Source organism: Cryptomeria japonica, chromosome 5 (genome assembly GCF_030272615.1).
Source record: "Cryptomeria japonica chromosome 5, Sugi_1.0, whole genome shotgun sequence".
Classification (NCBI taxonomy): domain Eukaryota; kingdom Viridiplantae; phylum Streptophyta; class Pinopsida; order Cupressales; family Cupressaceae; genus Cryptomeria; species Cryptomeria japonica.
This window is the reverse complement of record NC_081409.1, coordinates 231,596,675-231,614,327: the sequence shown is the minus strand read 5'-3', so window position 1 is coordinate 231,614,327 and position 17,653 is coordinate 231,596,675. Positions and strand designations below refer to the sequence as shown.

The following is a 17,653-nucleotide window of genomic DNA, read 5'->3' as shown; positions in this document are numbered from 1 at the left end:
CAATTACAATATTTTTAAGGACTCCAACCCTAAGGAATCTTCAAACCCCTATCAATAAGTGCACCAACACTTTCAATACAAACCCTTTGAGCACCAACTCAAGATATTACAAATGCCAAGTTTATCTGAGCACCAACTCAAGATTTTTACAAATGTCAAATTTATCTGAAGAATAAATGCACAATGTCACTGCTTTAAACTTTTAATGAACATCAAACTTTAGAGTCATAGATATGTAAAATATTCTGAATTTGAATGCCTACAATTCCTCAAAAAGGTGTTATGATCTTATACAACTGATACTCAAAAAATTTATACGATATTCTTCAGAAAATCTTTAAAAAAAACTTCTGTCTGAGACCTACAGTACTTCCCTAATGCTGTCAAGTTTCACAAAAGTTCAATCTTGTTCTGAGTAAATGTAAAGACTGAATTTGAACCTTTGTCACAGAGAGAAGTAAAAATATATAACAGACTGTATAAGATGTTATACCTGAGAAGAAGAGCATGAAATATAAATCACCAATACTGATACGAACTGTTCATGATTCTATCCTCCCATCTGCAATATTCATGTGAATCTCTCCTAAGTACTCGTAATCTTTACTAGTCATAACATAAACCTTGGCTTTCAGATATTCGATAGTACACAGCACTCAACAACACTAAATCTTCAAGGCACCATATATAATAAGTTATTTCCCAAAGAGGTTGTATTAGTCAGTTCGAACTCTTAACTGCTTTGGTGATAGACTGATAGTTATGATTGGCAGTTGAGAACTGTCAACTAACCATTAGTTATCAACTGTCAACTAACAATTAGTTTCCTATAAACTTGATCACTTTTTGGAGATAGAAATTAATTTGCTTTTATAGCATTTTGAAGAGACCAGAATTATTTCAACCGAATTGCTTATGCATAAACAAAATCACAACTGAATCTTAATCAACCGTGGAAGAAAGAAATTATAAAGGCTTCTTTAGACAGTGAAAAGACAGATTTCAGAAATAATTGTGATCATATCTAAAGCCGAAGTTGTCACAATCTGAATATTATTCTGTGCAACATATATGATTTAACCAGAACAGAATACTGCCACCCGTCTGTACAGAATACATTGAATAAGAGCCCAAAACAATATGCAGATAATTGTATCCAATCTGAAGATGATACGAATTACTTCCGAAGATTATATTGAATTACCAATCACATTCTCATCCAACCTGAAGATACAGAGAATCAATCATAACCAGATGATAACCACAATGAATCTGGAAATGCAAAATACAACATTTTGTCCTTTAGCCAAAGATGAGCATTCTGGAAATGATCATAGCAAGGTACAGCAATGTGAATGAACTTCAACTTTACTTATGAAATCTGGAATAGCAATGAAATGTATTTGACAACTTAAACTGTATTTGACATCAATGACAATGTTTTGCTAACAGAAATAAGCAGCTATGTGTAGGGGTTTGTGAAGTTGGAGGTTACATTGTATATCAATGATTTCCCAAATGTGGCAATACTTATCCATTCCTGCATAAATGGATCTAATGACCTCCTTGGCCTTATCCATGCCCTCATATATGTAGCCCATTGTGGGCTTCTCCTCATCAACAACTCGTAGGAGAACCAGTAAAGGCTCCTAGTTGCAATGAAACAAAACATTACACCCACATTACACAAAATATAAGATTTCATGGCTAACTTGATCTAGATTATGATTTGTTATTTTACATAATACAAAACATTACACCCACATGTTTAGATAGATAAAACATTGTGATGAGAATGTTCTGGCATAATTTGATTGTGTAATTTGAATTTCAATTCTAATTAGTTGTATAATAGTTCATCTTCTTCATGAAATTGGGCCCTTTTGAATAACTTCCAAATATGAATATGTTCTATGAAATCCAAATTTTGCAATTTTACTAATCTTTTTATTTATCAAATTATATCAAGCTAGAAATTGAGTAATTCATCTTAGCATTATGCTTGTTTGGAAAACACATTTGCTATGAGGCATAAAAAGCATACTTATTTTTGCAGATTTACTTGCCCAAGGGGAATAGTTATGGACCACTTTCTGAAGGCATTCTTTTGGCTATTGGGGCTCGATATGATCACTTGCTTCGTCAAATTTGGGATAATCATGTGGTAGGTCCAATATCTTGACATTTATTCTGTGATTTTCTTCCTCCTATTTTAATGGCAAGCTTGTCATTATTTCTTAACAACATCTTATATGAGTTAATTTGTAACATGCATGAATTTTGAGCATTATTGATTAACATTATTGTTCTTTCTTGTAAAAGATAAATTTAATAATTATACAATGTGATTGAAATTTTATAATTGCAGAATTTCTTCAAGTTTTGGATTATTCTTGAAATTTGCATCCTATACTACATTATATAATATAGTAATTACATATTTCACTATATTGATAGAGTGACACATTTAACCTCTACCAATAGGTGTCAATGAGGCTAGGTGCAAGGCATGGGAGAATTTAGTGGCATAGTAAGGCCACAGATAAAATAATTCTTTATCCAAAAAGCTACTATTGTATAAGCAACGTTACTAAGTTATATAATTGATTTGGGATGAGCCTGGAGAACCTACTTATTAGGTTAAGAAATGTATATATCCAAAGAATCAATATTCTTCCTTAGCTTAATTTGGCTAGAACTTGACTTGCAAGATCAACATAATTATTGACAATTTTCCAATTGAAGGTTATTGTAATCTCCATCAAAAAATTTCTAATACATGCATCTCAAGTGGATGCAAAAATCCTCTTAGTTGAAGTGTGCCCTACATTTTGTTGCTATGTGACATAATGTGATAACATCCCCTCACTTTTCTTTTTTTTGGTTTCTAAACAAATAGAGATATAACCTTAGATTTGCAAATGATGGATTTACTGCTGTTAGAAATCTGATACAAGAAACATGCATTTATTCAATTGCTGCAACAGAGTCAAAAAGAAATTCAAATAAAGGAGTCCTTTACATGAGAATGTCATGCATACAACATGTCCATTTGCAAAATACCTCAAACAAGATAAAGAGCTGATGCATAAATCTGAGATAGTGCGTGGGTGAATGCTACAAAACTGCTGCTTGCTTTATGCAGGCCTGGACAGTCAAGAACACCCAGAAATTTACCATCCTATATGCCTTAAACACCACACATTGGCTCAGAACAGCTCTACATCCTACACAACAGTCTTCAAAGTACTCAAACTCACATACAATAGCAAAGGCCAGGTCTGATAATTATTTTTGAGCACTTGTTAGGACTGTTTATAGTCTGATACAGTCCTATGCAGCAGAGGAAATCTCTGAAATCTCACTTTTTAGCATGCATAAACACCCATTCATTGTCTCCTTTGTAGTCAGCAGTTTATGCTGAATGTTCATAGATAAATGTTGTTAGCCAAAGTGTTAATTATGTAATTATTAGTCGGCTTATGTAATGTTGTCATTTGTTCCCGATGAGTAGTTGTTTTGGCAATCCTAGTGGTTGGTAATCTTAAGAAACCACCAGATAGTATTTATGTACTCATTATTGTCTCAAGAACCAATTCTAATTTGTACACATTGCATACATTAATGAATGATACATCTTTCCGAAACTCTATTATTCTGGCATTGTCATGTCTTGTTATTCTATGTTTTGCAAATGCTATCTTTGTTTACTCTACATATTAAATCGTAAGTTCCCTACGGAAGTAAACATTTTGGCGTCGTCCTTGAGAGTGCCATTTGAGATAACCTCACAATGAACGACTCGGTCGATCATCTCCTCCAAAGACTGCCAAGTTTCTCGGCATGTCGGTAGCAAATGGTACAATGGTACAAGGAAAGGAACTGGAGGGAGGAAGAAGAGCCTAATACAAATAGATGTCGTTCCTCCAACAATTAATGCCCCTACAACCAAATAAGGGCAGTAGACGTACTGTAAACACTCAAGGGGAGGGAGAGGGATCGGTGATAAGATCTCTCTGGATCAAAAACCAAAGTGAACGATGACAACAGTTGTAGAGAATCATTGAGGAATCCCAAAGCCCAACAAGAAGTAAAAGTAGAAGTGTCAACCGAAGCCATAGTCGAGAGAGACTGCCTAGCAAAGAAGGCACAACACCTTGTGTGTGGAGTGAGTGGGAGGAAATTGCCAGAAACCTACTACTCTTGACGAAGTGAATGATGACCTTGTCAATCAAGCAAATAACCAATCCATACAATCAATGTCGGACAAAGAAGACTCCAAGACTAAGCCGATAGATAGTAGCCCATCAATCGATACATGATGAAGAGGAACCTCGAGAACGAGGTTGTCAAAATATTTGAAAACAATTTGCATCGTATCAAGAACCTATCTACAGTAGAGGAATTGAGAATAGGGGGGCCTGAGCTAAAGACCTAGGGGAGGAGGGAGTCGAGAAACAAGGAAGGTAACCAAGGTGCAAAGGATGCAGATAACTTGACAAACAATCTCATCAAGTATGAAAAAGCTTCCAACGAGTACGAAGGAACCTCCACCTCACAATTTCCAACATATGAGCCAAAGCAAGGTATTTTTACAGAGTATGACGAGGCAGGTCTCTTGATTCCTAAGTATGGTAAAATTGTCAATTCCATTCTGTAGGTCCATCTTGTGTTCTTGTACAATCGATTTCTCTCAGTTCTGTATAGCTTGCTCTCCACACTCATCTTATACAACATTAACCTTGCACACCCTCCATATGGTTAACTTTGGTATGGGAATCTTCATTGCATTCATACGTGCTGGGCAATTGGACTTGTTATGGCTTCTACATTGCACAGTACAATATCAACATAACTCAAACATTGTATGACCTCCTTACTTAAACTTGGTACGACATCCTCAAGTGATTTTGGTATAGCTTATCCCAAACTTGGCATAGCATCCTCAACTGATTTTGGTATGACTTATCCCAAACTTGGTACGAAGGCAAGAACAGTTTTTTGGCAAATTATGCGACGCTCGTCTTTGGCCTTCATATGGCCTCATAGCTTCAAAACACCTCATTCCTTGGTACAACGATTTCTGGCATCACTGGTACAGTGCCTTCTTGGTAGGCAACACACGATGAAATGAGTTTTGGCAATCCAAGACAATTGAGAAGCAGCAGCAATTATTCTAACGACCTACGAGATTATAAAGAAGTTGAGGCTGAAGGTCATTATCAAGTATCAACACCAACCTCAGCGATGGCAACTGGTAGTAGCAAAGTTAAGAGGGTTAGGCCTCAAATCCACTTGAGAAAGTTAGCCAGAATGACATAATCCCATGAGAGAGTTTGAGCTGAAGTGAATGCCACACTTGGTGGCAGGAAGCCAAATAGAAGCACCCATTGAAGATGGGCCTCATTCATGTGCAAGTCAACAAAGCTGTGCAGGTGCCTATATATAATGTGTGTGAGTTTGAACCATATTTGAAGGCAATTGTGGTTCGCTATGATAAGCATTCACACAAGTTGATCATTTCTTATAGTGGGTGTGACGTCATTGTTTCCTTCTGGTTGACAAATTTCACCAAGGTATTTAGGATACCCTCATAAGGAGCTGCAATTGCCAAACCTAGTGGCAAGATGTCTTGGCAGAAGGACATTCTCCTCAAATGTGTGTGCTGCATCGACTTAACCAAGGAGTTAGACAACATTTGGAATAATAGAAGCAGTTGAGAATTGAAGAAAAACTTTATTGCCACGGCCGAATGGAGGTGTATCTTGGATTTGATCAAAAGTCGATTCATGAGGGCAAGTTAGGCCTCAAACATTGCAATCTAGATGATTGCTTTGATGATAGGGTTAAGTTTGGGGAAGGTATATAACGGGAAGCTCTACTCTTGAAGTAGATTTGAGGGCTCCTGAGTTTGCAGCATAAGGCCTTCTACATGGTCCAGCATGCCATTGGCCTATTATTAAATGCCATTCAAACTCAGGTGTTGACAGACAATTGGGGTCACCTTTAGCCGGTTGGTCGTGTTGACACTCCGTGCCCACCTATATTTTACTGGACTCACCTAGGTGTGCAAATAGGTGGAGGTAAGCAAGCCCAACCAACTAGGAAGAGGTGGAGGCAGCAAGAGTTGGAGAACAGTAGCCAGCTTGAGGCTATAAAGTTGTCCTCTACCAGTGAAAGTGATGAGGGAGTGTTAGTAGCCATCACGGTGGGCTCAAATGATGATGATGTGGAGGAGGCGTTTTCCGTGGAGGATATCATGAGTGCACCACTTCTGGTAGTTCTATCAACCCAAGCTGCACCTCCATCAACAATTTCACCAGCAGCAACTGCAAAGGTACCAATTTCATAAATAAATATGTTGTTAGCTGAAGTATCAATTGGCTTCTGTAATGTTGTCATTTGTTCTTGGTGGGTAGTTCTTTTGGCAATTCCTAGCAGTTGGTAATCTTAACCAACTGTTGAATAGTATTTATGTACTCATTGTTGTCTCAAGAACCGGTTCTGATTTTGTACACATTGCATACAGTAATGAATGATACATCTTTCTGAAACTCTATAATTTTGGCATTGTCATATCCTATTATTTTATGTTCTGCAAATGATATCTCTGTTTACTTTGCAGATTAAATAGTAAGTTCCATACGGAGTAAACATCCTTTCACGTTTTAACTCAACACTCATGTAAGCCAAAAAAACATTGCTATATGACTGTCCATTAGGTTTGAGCTACGTTACCCCAAGTTTCTGGGACGGCAAATTTTTTTGCCAAATTTAGGGACCGGGGGGGGACGGCAAAGGGGACGGCTATATAAAATATAGGGAAAATTTAAAATATATAGGAAAATTCTAAATGTTCATATGAAAACATGGATAAAGCATGCATCTATACATTATATTCATATGAAAACATGGATATAGCATGTGTATGATACTATGAAAACATTTTAGAATGCAAACATCGAACATACAACATTATCAATAGACTCAATACTCAATAGCACTCATAATTCAGAATTCCAATTCATTCACATTGTCAATATGCATATCATAATAGATATTAAAGAAATAACATACAAAATGCCCAAAGGCTACACTGCTGCCATATTGTTTCATTGTCAATTGTGATATGGAAATCAAAATAGTACTAAGTAAATACTAAAAAGCAAAGTATAATATTTATTATTTAATATTTTATTATTTAATTTATTTTCTATTTATAAATTTTAAAATTTATAATATGAATTAATTTAAAATTATAAATATTTGATATGAATTAATAAATTTAATGTTGCCTTTTAATTTTTGATAGAGGGCTCGTGTTAGAAAAATATAGATAGTTGTATTTTGATTTCATAACTATTCAAATTCAATAATAAAAAAATTGATAGTCATTTTTTAAATTTTTTCGATATAGAGGGCCCATGTTAGAAAAATATAGATAGTCGTATTTTCAATAATTTTTTATAGCTATTTTGAAAAATTTGAATTGATAGAGGGCCCATGTTAGAAAAATTGAAAATACGACTTTTTTTTACTTTTTAAATATTTTTCCCTAGCCCTAGGTGTGGGGGACGGCTGGAACGTCCCCTCAAAATTCAGACAATTTGGGGACAGGAGGGGGACGTCCCCTAGCCATCCCCAAGTCCCCGAAACGTCTCCAGGACTAGGACGGGGGTTTTCAAGTAGTGGACGCGTCCCCGGGTTTCGTAGGGTTTGAGTGAATTTTTTGAGCTAAAAATGGACTACTATAGCCTCAATAAGCAAGGGAACACTTAACAACTACCACCCACAAGGTTTAGTTCATCCCTCCATTACACAAATTGTCACCAAACTAACCCAACGTTAGTGATAAGCTTCAAACTTAATTAAAGACTTATGAAATCAGTATGATCGATCACCCACAAATTTAAACCTTTTCTAGTTTCAGTTTTTAATGCCAAAAGGGAGTTATGCAACTAGGGCATCATTTGAAAATCCCGGTTGTATGGCCAGCAAAAAGATCACTTGAAACACCTCCAAAAACACCACAAAATCTTTGGAAACACCAAAGAATGAATCTAGAAACAAACCAGGAATTCAACAATCAAAATACCTTGGATATTTTCATTGCCTTGAAACCTAGATTCTGAAAAATATCTGAGATCCAATGTGTTTCCTGTGTGAAAATACCAAACCATCTAGGGAGGATCTTTCACCACCGAAATTATATGTATTTGTCGAGGGTTTCCATCCTTAATAAATCTCGAAAGAACTTCTCTATTCATTCCAGCAACATCCTATTATGTGTGCAACATCTTTGAATAATGCAAATGAGAATCTCAATTCTCCTTTTATAAATTTTTGAGAGCTATTTTAGGGAAAAGCATTTTAGCTTTTTTGTGTTCGTTTTTCTAAAAGGAACTCTTTGCTTTTTTGTTGCTTTTCAAAAAACACTTTGTGCCACTTTTTTGAAAAAAAAATGTTTTTTTTTTCATTATTTTTTGAAAAAACACTTTTTTTCCTTTTTTGTTGTCTTTTTAAAAAATTAATTTTGCCACTTAAAAGACCTCTTTGAAATATTAAAAATATTTCATGTGCAAAGTTCCCCCTTATATCTCTTAGGCATCCACTTGAGGGACACAATATAACACTTTAATATTTAAGCACTGAAGTGAATAATTAAATGTCATTTTATTACTAAAGTGCAAATATTAAATAATACCATTCACTATGTGGAAAATTGGCCAAGACACTAGAAAATGAAACCAATCATGCTAGAACACAACTGATGTCCATAGTTTTAGGACTTTGTGCGTACTCTCCGGAACTCGCCAAACTTGCGAGTCCTATCTCTAATTGAGTCCACTCACCACTAACTTGCGCGGCGAGTCCAAAAGAGTTCTACGGAGTAATTGTCCGAGAGTCACCCCAAGACTCTCCAAGTCCCATACTCGAACTCCCAAGTTTTGAACGCAAACTCTCAGATCTGCCTAAAATGTTAAAACAATAAAAAGTGAGTTTTTTCCTTCATATTTTGACTCAAACTTGTCCATTTTCAATCATCCAAAAAAAAATTATTCAGGGCGATAGCCCCTGAACCCCCCACTTCCAGTCCGCAGGGGAATGAATCGTTTCCCCACACCCCATCTATCATTGGGTTTTTATCACATCTAACACCTTGTGGAGCTAATCGTTGCTACCCCTCAAACCCATTAGGGTCTATACTCCCAAACCCCCACTAGTTATTGGGATATCTTGTCATATAAGAAATTTGATTACAATGAAGGGATCTGGGAGTGGAATTACACAAATGAGGTTAAAGTTGTCTACTAATTTCTTTTTTTTTGTAAAACTAGGTTTTTTTAGCTGAGTCCTAGCTAAGTTTTTTTGTTGAGTCGAGTCCAAGTTCAAGTCCTCAAACTTTGATGATGACTAATGCCAAAATGAGTACTTACTATAAACACCAATGTTCTTTTAAGGACTAAGGAGAACAAAACTATGGAGCGCTTCATCTACAATGCCGCTAGAACCATGGGAGACCATGAAGTGACTGAACGAGCAATAAGAGGATGGTGGCTCCGGGTTTGAGGGAGACAACCATGACAGCTTTAAAGAAACTGAATCCCACGGCTCACACTGGTTTGGTGGCAAATGCCTTTGATGTGGCAGATTTGTTGAAGAATGTGCATAAGTTTGAAACCATCAAGGTGCTGAGGAATGGTATCATGAATAACAACTTGGAAACATATGAGTTCATGATGTCTCACAATGGGAGCATGTTCCCATCTGCACATATTGAGAGGTCCCAAAAAGTCATTGAGGCTATCTGAACTTTGTTGTTCTCTCTGTGTGCTTAACTATGTAATCCCGTTGATATTAATAGAACGATAGCTACACCTAGGTAGCAATTTGCACAAAAGAAAAAGAACAAACCTAGAAAAACAAAAAAGATTGGTGCCGAAATGAGCACTTACTATAAATAGTAGTGTTCTCCAAGAATTGAGAGCAAAGCCAAAAAAATCTACAAGACTTGTGCTACGAGCACTTACTATAAATAATAGTATTCTCCAAGGACTAAGGAGAACAAACCCAAAAAAGCCTAGAAAAAATCAGAATGCTTCAAAGTGTATTGTCACCATCCAAAGCACCAACTAAACTCCAACCATCATTGGATTCCAAAAAAACCCATGAAATTGAGCCAATGCTCACAAAACAAGAAGGCATAAAAATGGGGACAATACACAATAATATCAACAAATCCCCCAAATCCATAGCCTTTTAGCATGCAAGACCAACAAAAAGTGGAGTAATGTTTAGGAGATCTAACTCTAAAACCTTACAATCTTTTGATCAATCATATTAGGGTTATAATATCTAGCTTTATCTCTTTATAATCAAAGTTTTTTATTATGGTTTATTAATTATAGTCACTAATTATTGATTGTAAATATGCCATTCAAATTACTTTCTTCTAAAATCAAATAGTCTATTCTTAAGGAATTGGGTATCTCTATTGAGGTGAAAACTTAGAAATGAGCTAGCATGTGTAGAGTTAAGAGAGATTTGAGTGTTGAGTTCTTGAGAAACAAAGATCAATTCAATCTGTTTTTAATACCAAGGATATTAAAAAGTGATTGAAGTTTCTCTAGTGTCCAAGCTATTACTTTGGTAATGATTACAATAGAAATTTGCCAGAAATTTATGTTCAAATTGCAAGATGTAATAACAGCAAGATATTCATTCTAGTTCAGTTAAATTAAGATATAACATTCACTTCTTGCTTTCCACACTTGGATATAGAAATCATAGGTCACCCCACACAATAATGTTTATGACAGCTTGCAGAAATAGATATACAAAGACAATGATATACAGGAAATAATTAGAGGAGTGCCAATGATACCTGTGTTCACCAGTTATCCAAGAAATGGCTCAAATATTCGTTTTACACAACTATATGCATGAATAAGCCTTTGACTTGATAAATTGATCCCTCCAAGTGATGTGTATAGATCGTACTTGCCTTCATTCCTTCCTGGTGATTCTTTCTGCATTATTGGTGTTGCTAGACACAGAGCAAAGGAGGAAGCAATGTTGTCGCTTAAGAGAGACCTTGCGACCTTACTCTGATATCTTAAACACTCCCTTAATGGATATGTGTGGCTTCACTAATTCATCTTCACCTACACAGCCCCACTGCTACAATGGAGAAGGTCAACCTAAACAATGAAAGGAATTAGACCTATCCTATTTGTGGATTTTTGAGGTTTCCATCTTGTTGTGACCTTTTCACACATCGCCCCATTGTAAACGGGGACCCCCTCTTTTCCTACTTCTCGCGTTGGTTAGTTTAGGGTCGTTTTTCCCTTGTATGCTATAATTTTGACTAAGTGTTGAGATTTTATCCTGACTACCTTCGTTTTTCCATTGGGAGTATGGATAGGGTTGCGGATGACATTTGTGATGCACACCTGGATCGATTTTCCACCATGCCTTTTGTGACAAGATTTTGAGGATTTTTGTGCGGATATTCATTCCAAACCCAAGACGATTTTCCACTAAGAGTGATTTTAATATTTTTTGTGTCCAGATGAATGTCCAAACTAGGGTCGATTTTCCACCAAGGGCATTTTTGTGTTGAATGACCAAGTTTTAAGTGGAATTTTCATTCAAAACTAAGATCGATTCCCCCTAGACCCCAATTTTGTGCAAGTTGGTGAATTTTGATAGGGATTTTTATCCCTACTGGGATCGATTTTCCCTAAAGGAACAATTTTGACGTTTTTTAATGATTTTTTAATGGGATTTTTTAATCCCTACCTAAATTGATTTTCCCAAATTGGCCATTTAATTTAAATTTTGAAATATTTTAATAAATGAGCCTCATTTAATTGTTTTTGATGAAAAGCAATGATTATTTAAAATAAAAATAAAACAATTAATGATTTGCAATGAACATTTAATGTTTTTAACTTTCTAGAAGCAAATCGATTTTGCCAGGCAAGTATAAGAGCAAGTTTTTTTATCCCACATTGCTTGTGTGTTGAAAGTTGATGGTGAAAGCAAGTTTAAAGGAGGAGATCCCAGCATTATTTTATCATTATATTTGCCAAGTGTATTCATGCAAGGGCGATTTTTCCTCCAGCTGGCGATTTTTGGCAAAGTGTCTAAGTGACACACTTAATTGAAGATTAATTTCATTGCCATTTTTTCCTCCATTTCCAGCAGGGCGATTTTCTTGGTGGCTGCCATTGATGTTATTTGCCACGAGTTTTTGGAGGATAGCGATTTTTTGGAGAGAAGGCGATTTTTGTGTTTGGAGGTTCTTACCTCCAAATTTGGCGATTTTTCCTCCTTGGGTGTGTGCTGCCATTGTTGTAGCTTGCTGGTGTTTTGTTCTCAGACCTGAGGTTGCAGATTTTCAGACTTGTGTGACTCCATAGCTGGCTGGAAAATTCATTTTTCAGACCTACATTGTGTTCCCAGCCCATTTGTGCCTTAGGCGATTTTGTCTAGAGGCTGATTGGAGGTCATTTTCAGTCCATTTTCATAATTATTCAGAGCTGTTGGAGGTCTGCAAATTTCATTGTTTGCTGCTGTCCTCAGAGATTTTCATTTCTAGCTACCTGTCACCTTTGGCGATTTTGCTTGGAATCCATTCCTTTGTCATTTGTTGATCATTTTCAGGGATTTTAATCACTTTCCAAAGTCCTGGTAAGTCAAAAGTAATCCATTTTCAGACTTGTCCTCCGAAAATTAAACTTATACCAGCCATACCTACATTCCTGGATATGATTGCTTTTGTCATCAAAATTGATTTTCATCAAGTTTGTGCACATTTGGGGTGATTGCAACGTGTTTTTTAGAGATTAATTTGTGAAGTTGCAGGTTGTCTTCAGATTTGCTGGCAGCCATTGTTGACTTTGGAAGGTATCTTCAGATTTGGTTTTGTGTGAAAACACAACCTTTCACACCTTTTCCTTAGTCATCGTTGATTCGGTATACTCATTTGCATTCTAATTTGAGCATAATTTCCAAGTATCAGGAGGCGTTTTCAGACTTTGGTATGGAAGTTATTGATTTTGATGAATGTAATGAGGGTTTTATACCCTAACCTTGTCACATTTTGTATTCAATTGTCGAAATCTATCAAGAGTGTGGATTATTTTCTTGATATCCATACCCAAATTAGTCTAAATCATTAAGAAGTTAGGAATTTTGTCTTGAATATTATTTATTTTCCTAAGTTCTAACTTCAAGCTTCGTACAGGTGCGATGTCGAAGTCTGGACTCAAGGAAAGGAGAGAACAACAGAAGATACTTGAGACTGGATTCTATCCAGAATCCAAGATGTCATCCAGATGGAAGGAGATCACAAACACGAACATGCATTTCTTGAACATGAACCAGATGTGATAGCGTATGTTCGGAATTGGAAGTCAGATCCCTTCCCCAGTCTATGTGAACATTATGAAGAATGGCATTTATCAGGCCGCTGGATTTCCACAGACAGTGCAGTGAGCTTATCCTGGAGTGTGCTTATCCTAGAGTGTGCTTGATGTTATGATCCTCGCTCTCGAATGATCAAGACTCCTAAGGGTGTCGTCATTACCTACTTTGTTGAGGATGTGATTGCTGAGGTGTTTGGAATTCCACGTGGAGCAGACATGAAGGATATAACTAAAGATGAATATGAAGACCGATATAAGAAGAAGGTGGATGCGTGCAAGATCGTGGTGAATGAGTGGATGATCGAGCCTAGGACTCATCATTCCAAGGCACCCAAGACACTCATATGCACAGACTTCAAAGAGGAATATAGTGATTTAGTATTCCTGCTTGACCAAGTGATAGGGATGCCGCAGGGTGCAATATACGATGGATGGATGTTTTATTTAATCCAGGATTGTCTAAAAAGAACATTAATAAATTGGTCTAGAATCATAAGTGACAATCTGGACTTTCAACTGAGGAATGTGGAGCAGTCCAAGTCATTCGCCATGACTTCGTACTTTGTGTACCTCTTGCATGGTTTTCTACATACAAAGGATTGATATGTAGAGGTGAAGTCAGGAATGGACAAGGACAATTCAGGAGTTATGAGTGCTATCCACAGCTAAACATGTATAGAATTGAAGATTATAAGAAAGTGAATGATGTATTCACATGTACATCACGCGGATGCTGCAAGGTGGAGTCCACAGGAGGTTGTCCAAGGAGGCAACGGAGTTGATAGAGAAATATGGATCGTGGTATATTTAGTTTCCCACTTTCACATACCTTAGGATTCATGGATTTCAATCCGAACCCTACAGGCTTCCTAGGTATCCTTCTGACAGAGTGATCTTGTTGGAAGTGGTGAGACAGTTTCTGGAGTTTGATTCTATCCAGAAGGAGAAGCAAAGGACAGTCATGACATTTCCTATTTCAGTTGGGAAAACGTTGGAGGTTTGCCAGTCTGCCTTAGTAGCTAGCACAACAAGTGAGGAGCTTGCATTCTATCGATTTGCAGCATATAAGAAAAGAGAAAGATTTGATCCAGATAAGAAAGTTGGAAGGATCAAAGGAGAAAAGTTCATCCACAAGGTAGACATAGAAGATTATTGGGCCAACCTGATGGACGAGCAGGCAGTGAAGAGATGAATGTGGTCCAGGATGTCAGTGAATTTCATGAGAAAGTGTGGACTTTTTCTCATTCCTGACAAAGTGTTAGATGACAGGGATCATACGCATCCACAGTATAAAAATGAAATGAAGAAGGTGATTCTATTGCCTAATTGGTTAGAATCAGAAGAAATAGATTTGAGTGTATTGATGAGAGAGGTCTTGAGTTTCTCCCGAGCATGGGTAGACATTCAGATGAACAATTTAATTGATATGGGTGTCTCTTTCACTTATGAAAAGATGAAACAGGAGGAATCCGCTTCCGAGGATGATCAGAGGACTATCAGTGATTTCAGGATTCATGCGGATGATGAGAGTCAAGCTCCCAAGCGAAGGAAGAACACACCAGGAGAAGTCAAGGCTAGAGGGAAGAAGATTGAGGAGGTCAAGAAGAAGAAACAAAAGACTACCATTCCTTCGCCTATCATTCCTTCACCACCTCTCAGTGTCTCATCAATCAAGGAAGTTGAAATGCCAGAACAAAACAGGAAGTTCGAGCAATGTTCCAACACAGTGATACTAGCAGAAAATATTCAGGATTTACGTGCCACAGCGACATTTGCTCCACTTAATGAGGATGATGATCAGTCGGGATCCCCTATTGTCCTTTTGGAGGTTAGTTTGGGAAAGAATGTATATGATTTGACCAGGAATAATTTTGATGATGATGACAATGTTATCTCGGCATTGAGAGAGCTTGATCGAGATATGTCTCTCGATGATGGCATGGAGATGACCACTATTCCTGATTGGCTGATGAAGAGTATGGAGAAAAGTAAGAAAATGATAGAGACACAACCTATTGATGACATTGATGACTACTTAGCTAGGAGCAATAAGGAGAAAGAGCCTAAGAGAGTTGAGATTTTGTCACACATAGCTAGAGATGAGACAGGAACGCAGATTGCGCAGGTGGTTGTTCCTATTGCAGGTGTGACGGCAGATATTGCTACTCCCATGGATTTCCAGATCACTTCAATTGCCCTTGGTCGTACTATAAGAGAACAGGAATTTCAGGAGGTTGGTGATAACCTTAGGGCAATCAGTGCAAATTGGATAGAGAGATTGAAGAAAAGGAGAAGTACAAAGAAGAGAATATCAAACTTAGAGAGTACATTGCAGGGATAAGGCGTGAGAATCCCACCCTTATTTCCCCTATTGCAATTGATCGTGGACTACATTCACATTATGAGGCAGCGAGAAATACACTCTTGGAGGTGGAGAAATGGATTGAGAATACAAAGAGACAGGCGGATGATTTCCTTACTCAGTTTGTCCAAGCATTTGACAGAACAACAAGGATCATGTTCAAAATCCAGTATTGAGAAGTTTGGGAAGAATTCAGGCCTATTCAAGAAAAGACTATTCCACGCCTCAGGGCTTTGAAAAATGTTCCTAAGTCCACGTTGGTTAGAGAGAATGTTGTGCACGGTGGAGATAGATACAATTTCCATGGCTGGTATTGTTCATTAGCCATGAAGAAATCAGCTTATGAGAGCACACAATTGAGTTGCAGAGATGGAAGGATCAATTCATGATATTCAGTTGAAGATCCTTGCCTCAATAGAGGAGTTATTGGGGGTTGATGTCAATGATGCTAGTGGTTTACACTTCCGAATTAAGAGACAAGATGAAACTTATGTATTTTGTCAGTTGGACTCTTTGAAGAAGAGTCAAATGGATGATTTGGTCTCTTTGTTGATTCATGTTCATAGTTCGCAGAAACTCATGCCAGATTGGGAGAACACTTTGGATGCTTGCTCAAATGCATTGGATGTGATTGATTTACAGCAAAATACCTTACCTAGCATTTCCATGGAGGAGTTAGATTTTGTATTGTCTAGATTCTTGGAGTATGCTAGGAGAGAGAGAGATGCAGGACATCTTCTAGAAGATTCCCTATTTGATGACTAGGTATCTTTCTATTGGACCATATGTTGGTGGCGCCATTTTTTATATAAACCCTAATTAGGGCAATTCTAGGGTTTTGTTGCCATGATCTTGGCCCTTGATTTAGTTTTAATCTTGGCCATCCATTTTGTATGAGACTCTATATATACCTCATTGTGTCTCATTTGTAAGGGAGAGTTTTTGTAGAATTGTTGGTATATGCTGCAGCTATTTGAATATAAATCATTGTTCGGCTTGATGGTGATTTTGTCTTTCAAGTGTTGTCTTGCATTCATGGTTCTCAATTCTTCCAAGTTAGATTAGAATTTGTTTTCATGTTTGTTAGACTGAGTAGAAGATTTGTTGAGTATATTTGTGTGGAATCCTTAATCCATACCACTAGCCTATTGCCGTTGGTAAGTGAGCCTTGTGTGGTCAACTGGAAATTTATGCAAGCTTAACTTCAATTATTGTGCGTCCCTTGATATGCATCACCTTGGATGGTGTCAATGTTTGATGGCAATAATTTGAAAATCAATAAGTATACCTTAGATGACTGCACTAAGCTCATGTCAAAACCTGTTTGTGAGACCTTGCCTAGTTCGATTCCACTAAATTTGTTCACCATTTCCTACATTCCTAGGCTTAGAATAGATTTCTTGAACCCTATTCCTTTTGCCCATTTTTTAGTAAGTCTTAAGTCCAGAGCTACATTGCCATATCCTAAGTTATCAGCACACCCATTCCCTATCCATGATCTATGAAGTTAATTCAAACATTTGTGTAAGTCCCCAAGTGAAAACACCAATTCATAGCGACCATTGAGATACCCACTCGTCAAGACCTGACATGTATAAACCTTGGAATCATCATAGTTGATCTTACCCTTAGCATCTGAGGTGATTTTGTTCAAGAGAGGGTAAAGTGCTTTGGTATTTTATTCTGAGTGTTATGTGCCTAAAACACACATCAACACGTCTCAACGTAGTTTTGCATAAGTAAATCGTTACCAAAACAAAGCCCGCCCTTATAATCAAAACTCGTGTAAATACTAGCTTGAGCCCACAAAGAAAACAAGTCAGACAGAGGTAAAAGTCAGCCCAGACTTGATAAGGAC

General features: G+C 37.1%; 1 protein-coding gene across 4 annotated transcripts in view; it reads left to right on the top strand.

Annotated features, from left to right (window-relative positions):
- Positions 1-17,653, top strand: part of LOC131029091 (eIF-2-alpha kinase GCN2) — a 336,054-nt gene that overhangs the window by 307,760 nt on the left and 10,641 nt on the right. For all 4 annotated transcript variants that reach the window (XM_057959493.2, XM_057959495.2, XM_057959494.2 and 1 more), the window contains one exon: positions 2,057-2,164. In XM_057959493.2, the coding sequence (XP_057815476.2) occupies positions 2,057-2,164 (108 nt within the window). The remainder of the gene's footprint in view (positions 1-2,056; positions 2,165-17,653) is intronic.